We start from the raw sequence: 15,244 nt of genomic DNA, 5'->3' as shown, positions 1-15,244 counted from the left end.
TTTGACCACAGACGGATCGACACTACCTGTCTGCTCTGTCTCAGACCAACCCCCCCACCCACACACAACACCCCCCCCCCCCCCCCCCCCACGCCAGCCCTCTCTACTGCTGCACCACCTGACTTAATCTGATATCCTACCAAAACAACAAAAATGGCCAGCCAGAGAAAGAGAATTTAGAGAGCAATACAAATCCAGGGTATGGAGGGGAAGAGAAAGAGGTGAGAGGGGTGGTGGTGGTGGGGGGGGGGGGGAGACAGAAAGAAGAGAGAAGGATGGAGAGAGGGAGAGAGGGAGAGAGATATGGGAGATAAGAGCAGTGTGAGCAGTGATGGACAGAGTGCTATAGAGAGAGGGGCAGAGATGAGGGGAAGAGAGAAGGTTGCAGTGACCTTGCTGGCCCCGGGCAGAAGGTGGAGCTTGACGTATGGATCTGCCAGACCGTTGGAGTCCATGGCCTTCAGTCCCTGTTGGGTGAAAACACACACACATACATACACACACAAACACATGTGCAAGCACACATTCATACACACACACACATACAAACACACACCGTATTAGAGCAGTCCAGTCACATACGATAACTCAAGCATGACCAAGTGGCCCTGTGTGCTGCTTCTGGGGATGACTGGCCATGTGTGGCGAGGGAGGTCTCACATGATGGCATCATGAGCGCTTCTCTCACTCGCTGGATTTGTTTATGGGCAGAGTTCAGCCCAGACTATTAAATAAGTCCCTTATACACACTGTAAAACTGAGCTGAGGTCCTTATACATACTGTAAAACTGAGCTGAGGTCCTTATACATACTGTAAAACTGAGCTGAGGTCCTTATACATACTGTAAAACTGAGCTGAGGTCCTTATACACACTGTAAAACTGAGCTGAGGTCAAGCTCAAAAGCAATCTCAGTCTGGCTTATGTATGATTATTTCTGCTCCCAGACCAAGCGGAGGGGATACAACTGGTTTTTAGGGGGCCTCTATGTTTTTGTGGAACAGATTGTTTTTATGCAGAGAATTTACATAGCTCAAACTGGAGCCCAAAACTCCTTTCTGAATCTATTACGTTAGCCCAGAATAATTTGGATGTTACAGCTGTCAGCACACCTGACTCCACTATGGGACTGCTGACCCCCCCAAAAAACTATTTGTTTTCCCCAAACTTGAAATGATTGTGCGTGAGTGTGTATTATTCACAATGGGATGGATAAGTGTGCCAAAGCCTTACCTTGGCCTTGTGGATGGTGCAGTGCAAACAGTTGTTCTCCTGATCGAACAGCATGGTGAACTCCAGCGTGCCCAGGTAAGCTGCAACAACATTTGGTCGATAAGAGACTGCTCTTGATGGTGGGATTTGCACCCGGGACTCCAAAGACTTGTATTGGCTCAAAGGTAAACCCACGCTGTCTCAATTGACTTAACCTGTCTTAGTGTGTTTGTATTTGCGTGTATGTGCGTGTGTGCGTGTATGTGTGTGTGTGTGTGTGTGTGTGTGTTTGTGTGTGAGAGAGAAAGAGAGAGAGAGAGAGAGAGAGAGAGAGAGAGAGAGAGAGAGAGAGAGAGAGAGAGAGAGGAAAAATGTGCATGTGTGTGTCTGGACAAATTTGGGGAGAAGGAGAATGTTTTTGTTTTTATCAGTTTCAAATCATTACACTTAAATGGTGAGGCGCCCGCCAACTGATTCCCTGAATGACACCACTGAGGGGAGATCAATGGTAGCTGGTAGACCCATCAGGAAAGACTACAGATGTGGTGACAGGGGTGCCATTCACAAATTAGGAGGCGAATGAAGAAGTGTGTGCATGATGACTCAGGGACATAATCGCTTGCCTATGATCCCACTTGATCTATGGCTGTGGAGTAGCCACTTACTCTCACCCTCCCCTCTGCCTATTCATACACACAGAGAAATACATCACACTCTGAAGCCATGGTTGACAGACCACGGACAAACACTTCCTACACACCAAGAGAGAGAGAGAAAGAGAGAGGAAGAGAAAGACAGAGGAAGAGACAGACGGAGAGGGAGAGAGACTTTTAAAAGGCCTTAAGCCGTTTAGAGTCATAGCAAAGGCATATTAAAAGGCACTTTGAAATAAATGGTGTCTCTGAGAGATACAAAAAAAAAGAAAGAGAGAAAGAAACAGAAAAAAAATCTCCATTCTCCACCCCCATCCCTCCAGCTCACTCACTTTCATCATCAGAGTCAGCCATCTCCCCACTGTTTTCCCCGTACTCCTCCCTCTCCCTCTCTCTCTCCCTCTCCCTCTCCCGCTCTTTTTCCTCCTCCCTCTGTCCGAAGTTCTCTCCATTCTCCGGGAGCATCTTCTTCTCGCGCGGCGGTGGTGGGGCGATGGGGAAGTCGTGGAAGCGCGGGAAGAAGTCGGAGATCTGCGGGATAGGGAGGATGGGGCCAGGGCACACGTTGATGGCAAAGTGCTCCTGCATGGAGATCTTGACCGGGGAGGCGGGAGGGGGCAGAGAGGCGGGGGGTTTGGGGTTCCCGTAGGATGGAGATGGGGAGGTGGCGGAGGGCATGGAGGAGGGAGGGATGGTGAGGTGGGTGGAGGAGGCAGGGGGAGGGATGTGGGACTGGGGTAGAGGAGGCTTGGTCACGCTCATCTGGACCACTGGACTCAACTGGGAGTTGGGGGTGGGGGTGCAGACAGGAAGGACAGCGAGAGAAATGGAAGGACATGGAATGATAAGAGAAAACAGGAAGAGTACAGCAGAGAGACAGAGAGACATATGCAGACATTGTGTTGGTGTGAAAAATGACAGTGAGCGCATTAAAGGGTCGGGGTGAGAGAGATGGAGAAAAACATGAGGTGACAGACAGTCACAAGTAATGAAGAGACGGAGAAAGGAGAAGAGAGAATGGGAGGAAATTAGTAAATGAATCCAGTAAATTAACCTGCATTTTCCCACCCCACACTTGCCCATTTAACCCTATTTGTCCATATTTGTGTGTCAAACGTATCGTTTACCATAACGCAGATGAATCTAGTATCTACACACACAAATTCCTATTAACCCTCACCCTGAAATCGCTCATCCACTGGGATGGATTCTTCCACACAATTATATTTTCTCAGGGAGAGGTTACAGGACGTGTATTACTGCTGCATTAACCCTCTCTTTCATCTCTTAATCACGCCATCCCTGCATTCCCCTTGCTTCCCCCCCCCCCCCCCCCCCCCCCCACACACACACACACACACACACACGCACACGCACACACATGAAAGACATTTATGTAATCTATGAAGTCCTTGTCACCCCTTTTGCAGTGAATCGAACACAAATAGTGAACAAAGTGAACGTCCCGGCAGTATTTCCGTGGCCCTGTGAGAGTGTCAACACTGCTGTGTAGTAGCATGAATTACTCCACATGTGCGGCGCCTGCTTCAGCACAGCGTGCTAGACTTCGCCTGGAGCGGGAATCACATTCCCAGCCCCCCCCTTTTTTTTTTTTTTTGTTTACTACGAAAAACACCAGCATGTCCAGGAAAGGCTTCACAGCGTTCCCTTTACAAAACAATACAACAAAACTAAATTGATTCCCCCAGTGCCCATTCCACAGTCATTGATGTGTTAAGAAACAATCTCCCGGTAGACCATGAGCAGAAGCGTAGCAAGAGGTTATTATGGGGGGTGTAGCATCTCTGCCTTTTGGATTCCTGAGAGTCCGCCGATCGGCAGAACCAACACATAAGGTGCGTGACATATTTTCATTCACTCGTGCGTGCATGTGTGCATGCGTTGGTGTGTGTGTGTCTGTGTGTGTGTGCTGCCAAAATAATGCCCTCACATTTATACACACTCACTGAGGAGCAGAGATACAGTCAGTATGGCAGTTGTTTAGTCAGACTCAGCATCCACACACAGATTCAGAAAGAGGACAGGGACAGTTAGAAGGTCCGTCACAGACTGTGAGAGGCACTGGTGCTAAATGTGGACAAACCAACATCGCCTTTTTTCAAAACAATCAGACCTATCGTCAAACCTGCCCCTTCATCTAGAGTCAAATACACAACATAAATCTTCCAGGCTCTCTCACATACTCACACAAACATAAATACGCTTACACTGAGAAAGTGACTCAGTCACTCAGCTTGTGTTTCCTCGGTCTTCCATGCACATACACACACACACACACACACACACACACACACACACACAAACACAATCACACACACTTACCCAATGACAGGCTTCATCTGTTCCACCGGTCCATGTTGTCTTCTGTAATGTCCTCTGTCTCTTACATACTGAAGAGCAACCACGGCTGCTTTCAGTCAATATACCCTTCCCTCTCTCTCTTCCTCTTTCTCCCTCCCTCCCTCTTGCTGTTTCCCTCTTACACTCACTCTTTCTCTCTCCCTCTCTCTGTCCCTCCTTCTCACACTCTCCCTCTCCCTCCCTCTCTCTGTCTCTCTCTCTCACTCTCTCTACCTCCAGTCCCTCCCCCTTCCACAGTCATGACGTTTCTCTCTAAATTCATGGGGTCTGCCGTGCACCCAGCCAGCCCAAAGAATGTCAGTCAGACTTTCTGCAGTGTGGAGATTTCATGAAGCAAACAGGGAACAGGGAGACAGGGACAGACACACAGAGAGAGAGAGAGAGAGAGAGAGAGAGAGAGAGAGAGAGAGAGAGAGAGAGGTAGACACAGAGAGACAGAATGAGAGAGACAGATTGGAAGTGAGATTGACACAGAACATGCAAGTCGAAGAGGGAGGGTGAGAATGTGGGAATGTGAGTGTGAATATGTGTGAAAAGGGATGAAAAGGAGTGAATTTAAAGAGTGAATGAAAGAGGAAGAAAACGGAAGGAGGGAGGTGAGGAGCAAAAGAGAGGATGACAAAATAGACAAAATGTGAAGATTAACTGTGACTCTCTCTCTCTGTCTCTAGCAAAAAAAAAGAAGCTAAAACAGAATTTCCGAAGTGGAAGTAAAGCAGCACACCCCAGTACATGTACATCAGCTATAGAGGGCACCTACAGTATATCACCACTTTGCAGAGGGATTGATGAGAATTAATGAAGTGCTTCAGGATTGCGTAACACCAACGTACAATTGTCTCTTGATGATCATTTGCCTGCCAAGCTTTAAAGCAGAGAATACAAGAACACTGTCACAAACACAATCAGGTCAGGGTTAGGTAAGAGCTCAGTAACAATAGACTGATAATAGAAATTATTTTTTTTCGCCTTTCAAAAATAAGAGTTGAACACAAAAATAGCAGGAGCGTGTCTGCCTTCATCATCTGAGATCGCGCTCTCGTGTAGAAGAACAATAGGCGGGCAGACAAACAAACGCTCACAGGCGTTTAAACGTGACGACGGCTCCTTGGAAAATGGGGGCTCTTGAGACAAGAGCATCGTCGCTGCGTTTGCCGATGCTCTGCTGCCCCAGGGAACCAGTCAGTACGTCCCCGTCGTCACGGAGCTCGTTCTCCGCGGCCACGCTGCCTCAGGTTTTTGGCAAGGTCCCGTGATTCCCCTCTCGGCCAGCGTGTCCCTGCACACACATGAGACAGAGAAAGAGATCTGGCCCTCCGGGTGTAGATTCTGGGGAGCGTGGCTGATCTTGGTCATTCGCCTGGCTGTGACAAAAGAGTTTAGTGTCAGCCTTACTCGTCAACAAGAGGGACCCGTCAGCGGAGACACAGGGGAGCCTCTCCACTTATCTGACACAGGGTTATGTCCGGGGGCCTCTTGCTGGTCAGCTCTGTCTAGGGACAAATGTGAATAATGTGTTTGTCTGTACCTCCTCACAGTTGTATCTGTAGACGGGTGTGAGTAGTCTGTGTGTGTTTGCGCGTATATGTGTGTGCACCCGCGTGTGTAAATGTGTCTCCTTACAGGTATGTTTATCTGGAGAGGTATGAAGTGTCTTGGGCTTGTATGTGTTTCTCTCCAGACAGGTGGGTCTGTGGACATGTGCGAATTGTATATATATTTATGTGTGTGTGTGTGTGTGTGTGTGTGTGTGTGTGTGTGTGTGTGTGTGTGTGTGTTTCCTTACAGGTGTGTATGTATCTCTCCAGACAGGTGGGTCTGTTGACAGGTGTGTTGTGCCCCAACTCCTGAAATGTGGCCAGATGTTATCATGAAAAAAACAACTAGTTTATCTATTCCAGCGAGAAACAGCACGTTGACACAGGACAATGCAGAGAGGACATGGTGGAATTAGCCATCATTATCATCAAAGCACTTTGAGCTGCATTCTTTTGCATGAAAGGTGCTATATAAATAAAGTTTTATTATTATTATTATTATTATCATTAAGCATAATCGTACTGTCAAAGGCTCGGAAAAACAAGGTCACTCCCCTGAATAAACACGTCTTTGAGGTTGGCAGGAAGGAAAAATAGTTAGCCTCCTGGGTCCGTGTACTTTGCGGCCAACAGATTTTCGTTTTGAAATGAGAAAGCCAAACCGGGAAACGAGCTGTTTCCCAATTACCATTTAGAAATAGGAAAGCAAAAAACGGAAAACCACCCATTCTCCGTTTTTTTGTTTTGAAAATAGAAAACTGAAAAACGAAAAAAACGACCCGTTATCTGATTTTCTTTGATGTGCTTAAACATGGAAATCGGGAATTAAAATACGGTGTGGAAATCTTCTTTCTCAATTTTGCGTAGATTTTTGTGTTGTGATCTGGAAGTTGCTCCCACGAGCTTGACAGTCACATTCAGGATGTAGAAGAGCAATAGCAGAACCAGCATAAACCCAACCGGTGGGCTCTCGCACGCCCCCTTCATTGAGGCAGAGGTACTGTTCGCCTCCCCTCCGTGCTTTTTCACTGCATTTTATGTCAGATCGGCAAGACTAAATAGGTTCTGCGCATAACCCAGTTTGTGAGGGATTGCGCAATCCGGAGCATAGCTTTAGACTGTTTACTTCATACTCGACATTCCATTTATTCTGTTTTCTGCAATAAAACCTGCATATTCGTGCAAAGACATTTTGTTTGCGTGCGTCTCATGGATGTCTGACTCCAAATTATTGCTCCAAATAAAATACACCGCCAACTACTGCTCCTGACTGCCGGGTATGAGGCTTTTCTGTAAGGAAAGTAGCTGTTAGCTCTCCCAAAAGTCGCCAGAAGTCGCAAGATGACGTAATCAACTAATTTGCATAATATGCAAATAAGATGCGCATGCGCACAATATACAATTTCTGTACAATTTGCGCGCAAATAAAAAGTTCTAATATTTTTCCCGCGAATACAAAGTTCGAATATTTTTCCCGCGAATACAAAGTTCGAATATTTTGCTGCTATCTAGTCAGACTGGCCGTGCAGGCGCTGTGTGAGTGAAGAGGAGACGACCACAGCCCTCGCTGTACTCAGCTCTCGTGAGATCGGTTGTAACGTGACCTGCAGAATGCGATAGGTGAGAAGCTTTTTCAGTGCTTTAATCCACCAAATGACAAAAAAAAGTCGCTAGATTTGTCGCTAGTCGCTTTTTGATAATTAAGTCGCCAAGGGGGTCTGGAAAGTCGCCAGATATAGCGACAAAGTCGCTAAGTTGGCAACACTGGGCAAGAGGCATAGTCTACGATAGCGTCCGGGTCACAACACAAAAATCTACGCAAAATTGAGAAAGAAGATTTCCACACAGTATTTTAATTCCCGATTTCCATGTTTAAGCACATCAAAGAAAATCAGATAACGGGTCGTTTTTTCGTTTTCAGTTTTCTATTCTCAAAAAAAAAAAAAAACGGAAAATGGGTCGTTTCCCGATTTTGGTTTTCTCATTTTGGCCGCAAAGTACACGGACCCTCCTGAGACACCTGCTTTTCTGGTCTGGAGGTTCATCTTTTGTTCTAATCACTGTCATATTCTTCACAATAAACACCAACTCAGTTCCTGGAGCGCTTTAGATATTAGCATATACTGCTAAAATCACATGCACTTACAGAAGCATTCCACATCTGTATGTATAACTATCAAAATCTCCAAGATTCTCTCTGTTGGAGAAATGACCATTGGCCTGTTGCTCAGCTGTTGGCATGTAAGTCAACATGTAAGCCAGTCTACAGACTTACAGCAGGGCCGCTTCCTTTTCCTGCTCGCCCCAGGAGATGAATTCTGGGAAACCCCTCTGAAGGGTCCTCGTAATCAGTTATTATTAGTGGCTGGCGTATGCTCTTTATTCAAAGGTGTTACCTAATCCCTTTATGTCATGGGGGGGCACAGGTTTGTGATTATGCTCCCAACTCATCCCTCGAAGGTCTCCGCTGGCATTATAGGGGCTTCCTTGTGAAGTGTGTCAGTGCTTTTACTCGAGCGCGGTCAAAATCCCCTTAAGCCCCAGCGCTCACCCTGCCTGGCACGTCTCCCTCGCCTGCCTTAAGACACAAAGAGACTACTTAGAGCCTCTGGGAGTGAGAGGAGGGGAATGTTGAGGGTTTGAAGGAAGAGGAGCCAATGGGACACAACTTGCATGAAGAAAATTGGGGGAAGGCAAGGATTTTGTTTCTGTTATAACATTGGCCCAATGTCACTTCTAGAACCTCAGAGTCATTGTTCTGTGTCCATCAGATATGTTTTCAGTGTTATTTTATAGCCTTTTGCACAGTGGGACTCTTTTTAAAGCACAGCTTTGTGAAAAACAATAGCATCCATGCACTGTGCCAGTCATCACTGTGTGCCATGTAGAATGATATCCATACAGTGATGGTGATGATTGCCAATAAATCACTGACAGACCGCAGCCTGGCCTTGCATTCAAAGCCACATTAGGCTGTCATTCTGGGAGGATGAAGAGGGTGGATCGTATCTGAATGCCATTGACTTTTAATGGCATTTAAGACCTAATTGGCTTGATTGATTCACCACACGAACGTTCATAATTCTATCCTGATGTCATAATTGTGTGACTGTCATTAAATGGAGAATCAGAGAGACGCAGTCGTTGTGAGGGGATGAATAAATCATGACAAACCTTTGCTTCACCACTGACATCATTTGCATGTTTATTTTTGTGCTCCTCTCCGACAATAGCAAACTCATTTTCCCACTCTTTTATCTGTGGCTAATTGGACTCCATGCTTACAATACACAGGCTTTCCGAGAAAGTATTCAAGCCTCCAGAGCAGTACAAAATGTCAATTTGACAGATATTGTTGCTTTGATGTGCTCGAGTCAATCAATAACGAGCAGTTGTAGATTATGAATAGCAAGACCTTCATAGAATGCTACATACTCTCTTTCGTGGACCCGAACAACAGACTGATTTACATTCACAGAACACTCCTACATTACTCCTTGTATTACTCTCTCTCTCTCTCTCTCTCTCTCTCTCTCTCTCTCTGTATCTGTATCTTTGCATCTTCACGTGTTCGATATGTAACGTATGTCACTGTGTTATCCATGTCTATCTTGGTCCTTCACACGAGTCTCAGTTATGCTATAGTATGGTATCTTTCTCAGGATCTCTGGCGGGCAACGCACAGATAGCTGAGTGTTAACAATACAGTGCTCAACACTGGATCTTTTGTCTTGCTTCACGGTAATCGTCGGAAAACCACAGACATGGCTCTCATAGTGAAAGTCCACACCCGTAATCGATTACTTCCAAATTCATCTTTTACCCTCCAAGTAGAGCACAGTGTCACACAATGCTTAAAATAGGGACAAGTGTATGTTTAAAATGTATTTACTTATGTACAGTGTGTATGTTCAGTGTGTATGTACGTATGTACGTATGTATTTACGTGTATGTCTGTTCTGACATCTTACAAAAACTGTACATGTTCCATATTTTTCACATAATTTCCATGCTATTCATTAACATAATGAACTATTTGAAATGTTTTATACTATTGATTTCAACACACAAAATCCTACTTTTAAATATAGAAGAATTTCTGCCTGCTGTATTTGTGATAAAATTCTTGTTTTTACATATGAAAAAATAAAGTATGTTATGTTAGCGGAGATATAGAGTGTAGGAGCCAGGAAGCCTGTGGAAGAGGAAGATGGGGTGACTGTGTGAGCAGGGGAACATTTTTAAATTGGCACGGGGTACGGAGAGATAATCTCTCCCTATTACTCCAGCACAAAGACTCAGTTATGGTCTATTAAAATGGGGGCAAGAAGATCCCTTTCTCCCCCTCCCATCTCTCTCTTCCGCTCTCCCTGTTACCACAGGCCATAGATAAAGAACACCGCCATTTACATACACAGATGGAGAGAATGCACTACATTTGAGAGGCAGACAGACAGACAGACAGACAGATACAGAACAGAAAAGGGAGGGAGATGGGGAGGGAGAAGAAAAGCATGAATAAACCAGTGATTGTGGGGAATCCACATTTCTACTGCATATTTTGTCCTCGACATACCCTTGCAGGGTCCACTTTCCTGTCTCTTATCTGTTCGAATTTCAACCTTGCTCTTAAAATTCAAGGAAGTTCAGGATTGTATCATGGGCTGAATATTACAGTGATGCAAAAAAGGAAACCCTGTAAACACAAACACACCTTGTATCTTCCACATGTAAATGCATGTCAAATGAAAGATAGAACTGACAAAAACAAGTGACAAGTGATAAGTCAAATGCAATATTGTAACCAACCAAGGTTTTGCCATCCTGTTGAGAGCAAAGCTGCATGCAGCTGAGATTTTCTGTTTGGGGTCTGTGTTTGAGTCAGAAGCTATAGAGGGAGTGCAAATATTGGATGTGTTTGGCAGGGCAGTCCCCCCGTGTGTTTGTGAAGTTCAGAGGCCATGTCCGTGGTGGTGCTTCTGTGTGTGCTGTGCAGTAAAGGCCTATGTATTGACACTTAAAATGTTGTAGAGGACACACACTCTCTCGTCTGAAAGAGATGATCCGAGCAGAGAGACAGAGAGAGAGACAGAGAGAGAGAGAGAAAGAGAGAGAAAGAGAGAGAGAGAGAGAGAGAGAGAGAGAAAGAGAGAGAGATGGTGCTCTCTGTGATCACCAGCCTCCTCCAGCTCTCCCGAGAGGTTAGGATTCCATCTATTTAACTGGCACTCACAGTCTTGCCTCTCCTCCTCTTCTCTCTTCTCTCTCTCTCTCTCTCTCTCTCTCTAATCCGGTCCCTTTCCCCCGCTCTCATTCTGTTTGTGCCAGTCTCACTTTTGATGATTTTCACTCCCTCTCTGCCTCTGTCTCCATCTCCAGTTTTTCTTTGTCCTCCTCCACTATCCTTTTTTACCTCTTCCCCTCTCATGTCTCTCATGTCTCTCTTTCCTTCTCTCTGCCATTCATTCTCCTGGAAAATGGAGGATCCATTAACTGTGTTTTCTTTACCTCCGCAAACTCTGACAACATTCACTTCACTGCCTCTAGGTGTTTCTATCCCAAGCTTTCCGAGTCTATTTAGTGGCAAAACAAGGAATATTTACTGAACTGAGGTGCGTCTAAGCAAACACTTACTGACAGAGTTGTAGGAACATTGCCGCAGGTGACCAAAAACTGTTAAAAAAAAAAAGACTGGTTGTTTTCTATTTGTCAACATTTGGTGTGTTTCTTTTTCTTTTGTCATCCCCTGGGCCTCTTCAAAAAAAGATCCAGAGACGGGCACTCGTCTGACATGCCCGACGCAATCTGTCAAACGCTCAAGACAGCATTGAACCGAAATCAAAATTGGGTAGAGAAAACGTCTGCGACCAGACAGTGATCAGAAATATTCTGGATGACATTTTGTGAGCCTGAGGCAATATGAAAGAACATCTTTCTGAGACTGAAGCTCATAATTTGATACATCTGTCATCTGTAAAAATCTGTCATTTCAGTTTAGAATCTGTGAGATGTGAGGACTTTCTATGTTTGATGAGTACACTGTACATTGTCTTGGCACCGTTTTTCTAATTTTAGAATGAGCCGAAGCCAGTTCCCGTCCTTTTAGCCTTTTAACAACTACTTTTTAAGGTGAACACTCTCATAACTGCATACTGTACAAACTGTTTCACAGCTATTTCAATCTTTGATGTGCAAGCGAAACGAATCGGGCTCTTGGGTACTGACTCACTGAGAATGGCACTGGTGCGGGAGGACCTGTTCTACTAGCAGCCTAATGCAGCGGGAACCTCTGGGGCTGAAGTGAGTCGGCCTCTGGGGCTGAAGTGACTCGGCCTCTGGGGATGATTTGGAGGCAGGAGCCCAGAGGAGAGAGAGCGGTCCCCAGCTCAGCTCAGCACAGCACAATCCCAGCCTCTCCTGCCGCCGCCGCCGCCGTCGACCCAATTTCCCACGCTTCTGTGACATCGCCACAGTGAACATTATGGGTTCCTTTTCTCTCTCTCTTTCTTTCTCATTTATTCTCTGTGCCCTGATCTCGCTGTCCCTCTGACACTGTTTCACACTCTCTGGCCCCCTCTTCCGCTCTGCTGTATATCTCCCATATGCACACTCTCCCCCCTCCACTGATGAATGGTGGGTCATTTCACTTATTTATTTATTTGCCTAGGTGGCGGAGGAGCAAGTTAGTGCCAGGTCACTGATGAATAGTCACGGCCTCTCCTGCTTTCTTTAGTTCTTTCTCCCTCATTTCCTCTCCCTCCATCCCTCCTTCTTTCTCCATCTTTACCATTTCTCGCGCTTGCTCCCCATTATTCCCGCTCTTTGTCTCTCCCTCTGCCTCTCTCTCAGAGGTATTGTATCTGTACCTGGGTTAGCCCCATCAGCATATTCCCATAAATAAACACAGAGGCGTGTGGAGGAGGAGAGGGGGCACTTGGCCCTCAGGCTGGCTCAGTGAGCATGGGTTGGGCAGCAGAGAGGAGCCAAGTGCTCCAGAACACCGCTGAAGGTGACACTGCGCAGAGAGAGAGAGAGAGAGAGAGAGAGAGGGAGAGGGGGGGGGGGAGAGAGAGGGAGAGAGGGAGAGGGGGGGGGAGAGAGAGGGAGAGAGGGAGAGTAAGAGGGAGAGAGAGAGAAGGGGAAGAAGGGGGAGAGGAAGAGTTTGGGAGAGAGGGAGCAGAGAGGGAGGATAGGAGAGAGGGATAGAGAGAGAGAGAGAGATGGCGAGAGTAACAGGGAAAAAGACAAACATGGAGAGAGATGGGGGAACGGGTGAAGGAATAACAACAGAGAGAGTGAGAGGAGAAAGGGCCCTAATTTTTCCTATGGCCAATGCATCTGGCAACACACACAGTCTGCCGTGCTGCATGACCTAAAGTTAATTTAATGACTCGGCAAAATCATTTTGCTAATTTCATAACACAAGCAGGACCCTAAGCACAAACATGGGTGGGTCAGTGCAATGTGACCCCCACACCAACAGATGTGGGGTTCCAGGTATCTGTGATAGGGCTGGCTCACAGCACTTGTGTTTACACTCGCCTGGGTGCAGTTTTGTGTTGATGGGTGCAAAAAAGTCCTTCCTGGCAGAACAATGGGGGTTCTTTTCAAATAATTTGGTGCGCTAATGGTAGAATCAGCACTGTCAAAAAAAGATTTGTTGCGATTTTCTGCCTAATTGTAGTACTCAAAGGTAGAGAATCTACTGGCTATTGGTGCAACAAGGTGACCATAGTTTCTCCCATAGGTTTCTATATAGTCAGTGCTGCTCGTGTTCCCTGAGTGTTTATTTTTCCTTGCAGTATCAGGTGCCCCCCTCTCCTATGACTAGTGTGTCCTGCTAAATCATCCATACCTTTGTATTGCCTCATGGGGAGCTCCTAACCTATAAATTGGGGTGGCATAGTCCTTGATTGCGCTTAGTGGCCCAGCACTAAGCAGGTTGGTCACATATAAATGAGTTCCTTAAAAGCAACACCATTTCTGTGAACGTCTGCAATAAGCACAGATGACCAACTCTCATGTAAGGTCAATCTCCATAATGTTCCTCCAGATGTTAAAAAGCAATGCAAATGCATGTACTGTATACACATGCAGTTGTATACTAGATAATGGATCACCTATAAAGTCCTGATTAACTGAAGTTCAGATGATAAAAGACATTGCTCTGACTCTGAAGCTCTACTGGGTTAGGTGAACAACATCTCCATATAGCACATTCAATTGGTAAGCAAATACTATGTCCCGCCTTAAAAGATGTATAAAAATGGGCTCATGATATGTATGTATTTGTATTTGTTAACTTTTTTATAATGTATTTTTTCCATAAGGGGTATTACTGATCTAAATGTCCACAGGTCATGGAATACATTTTAGCGAGGCATATGAGGTGTAGATATAGGGAGAGGGTGGCCCAGTTACCGAGCAGGACTGCTGGAGATATATCCTTTTACCCCCAGAGGCTGTTCATTTCGTCTGCGTTCTTCATTTCTCCCACGTGGATAAACACCACAGACATGTGAGTCCCCTAGCCGTTGCTTTGAAAGTAACAGCAGCTGGCCTTTTACGTCATTGGAACCTTCCAGCAATCCCTTGCTCTACACCCAACCCTTTCATTTTGGCGAATTCAGTCGTTCCTTCAGTCTTCCAGGGCACTGCGCCTTTGGATGGATGGCTGTTGGGAGACAATAACTATATGTTACACACCTGGCTTTTCATACCATACATTATGCCAACTCAGCGGCAATGCCATGAATATTGCGTTGTTAAGCGCCAGGTATGTCATTAAGCAAACATCTGTCCTGTAAAAAAATGCATTTTAGATGCTTGGACAGGTCAGGTGGCACATTACAATACAGCCCTCAGGAAGTCAGTGCCTTCTGTGTGGCAAAACATCTCGAAGGACACATTAGCTGGAGCATTGCAAAGGGAGGCCAAACTGCATGTACCAGCAGCGGGAGATGGACCAACATTTGTTTCCTTGGTAAGCATATTTTGATCAATTGTTTATTCCTATTAATAAGGTAAATAAAACATCAACAACACATTTCATATAGACCGTTTATATTCAAATTCATTTCTACAGGCAGTCCCATAAATTATATTATGTCAGGCATGGACCTCCTGCATAAGAAGCCCTGTTTTCTCTGGTGTAAACCACTCCGTTCTGTTTCCTCTGGTGAAAACCACTCCGTTCGTGACCAGAATGTGTTGTTTGCTCCAATGTACTGAGCTCCATGTGAACGTCAATAAGGTATGGTCGAATCATTATCATTGGCTAATAAAGACTGACTTGATTGCCACACCCACGATTTACTCAGCCCATTCCTGCTTGATTAAACCCTGCCCTGTGTCAATGAAATTAGCAAATGTAGGCACCCCCGCCTATTCTAACCGCACAGTTACTGCTGCGTAAACCCCGTAGGCAGTGCTCGTTGCACTATGAAATTAGGGCCCACAC

General features: G+C 45.7%; 1 protein-coding gene across 1 annotated transcript in view; it reads right to left on the bottom strand.

Annotated features, from left to right (window-relative positions):
- The window catches only part of doc2d (double C2-like domains, delta), a 26,282-nt gene extending 21,902 nt beyond the window's left edge, over window positions 1-4,380 (bottom strand). Inside the window, exons 1-4 of the mRNA XM_012835265.3 lie at window positions 4,208-4,380; window positions 2,197-2,644; window positions 1,233-1,312; window positions 393-467 (exon numbers count right to left, since the gene is read on the bottom strand). Of these exons, the coding sequence (XP_012690719.1) occupies window positions 393-467; window positions 1,233-1,312; window positions 2,197-2,626 (585 nt within the window). The 5' untranslated portion in view covers window positions 2,627-2,644; window positions 4,208-4,380. The remainder of the gene's footprint in view (window positions 1-392; window positions 468-1,232; window positions 1,313-2,196; window positions 2,645-4,207) is intronic.
- Window positions 4,381-15,244: the final 10,864 nt, after the last annotated feature.

The sequence above is a fragment of the Clupea harengus genome, chromosome 22 (genome assembly GCF_900700415.2).
Source record: "Clupea harengus chromosome 22, Ch_v2.0.2, whole genome shotgun sequence".
NCBI classification, from domain to species: Eukaryota; Metazoa; Chordata; class Actinopteri; order Clupeiformes; family Clupeidae; genus Clupea; species Clupea harengus.
This window is presented reverse-complemented; position numbering and strand designations above follow the sequence as displayed.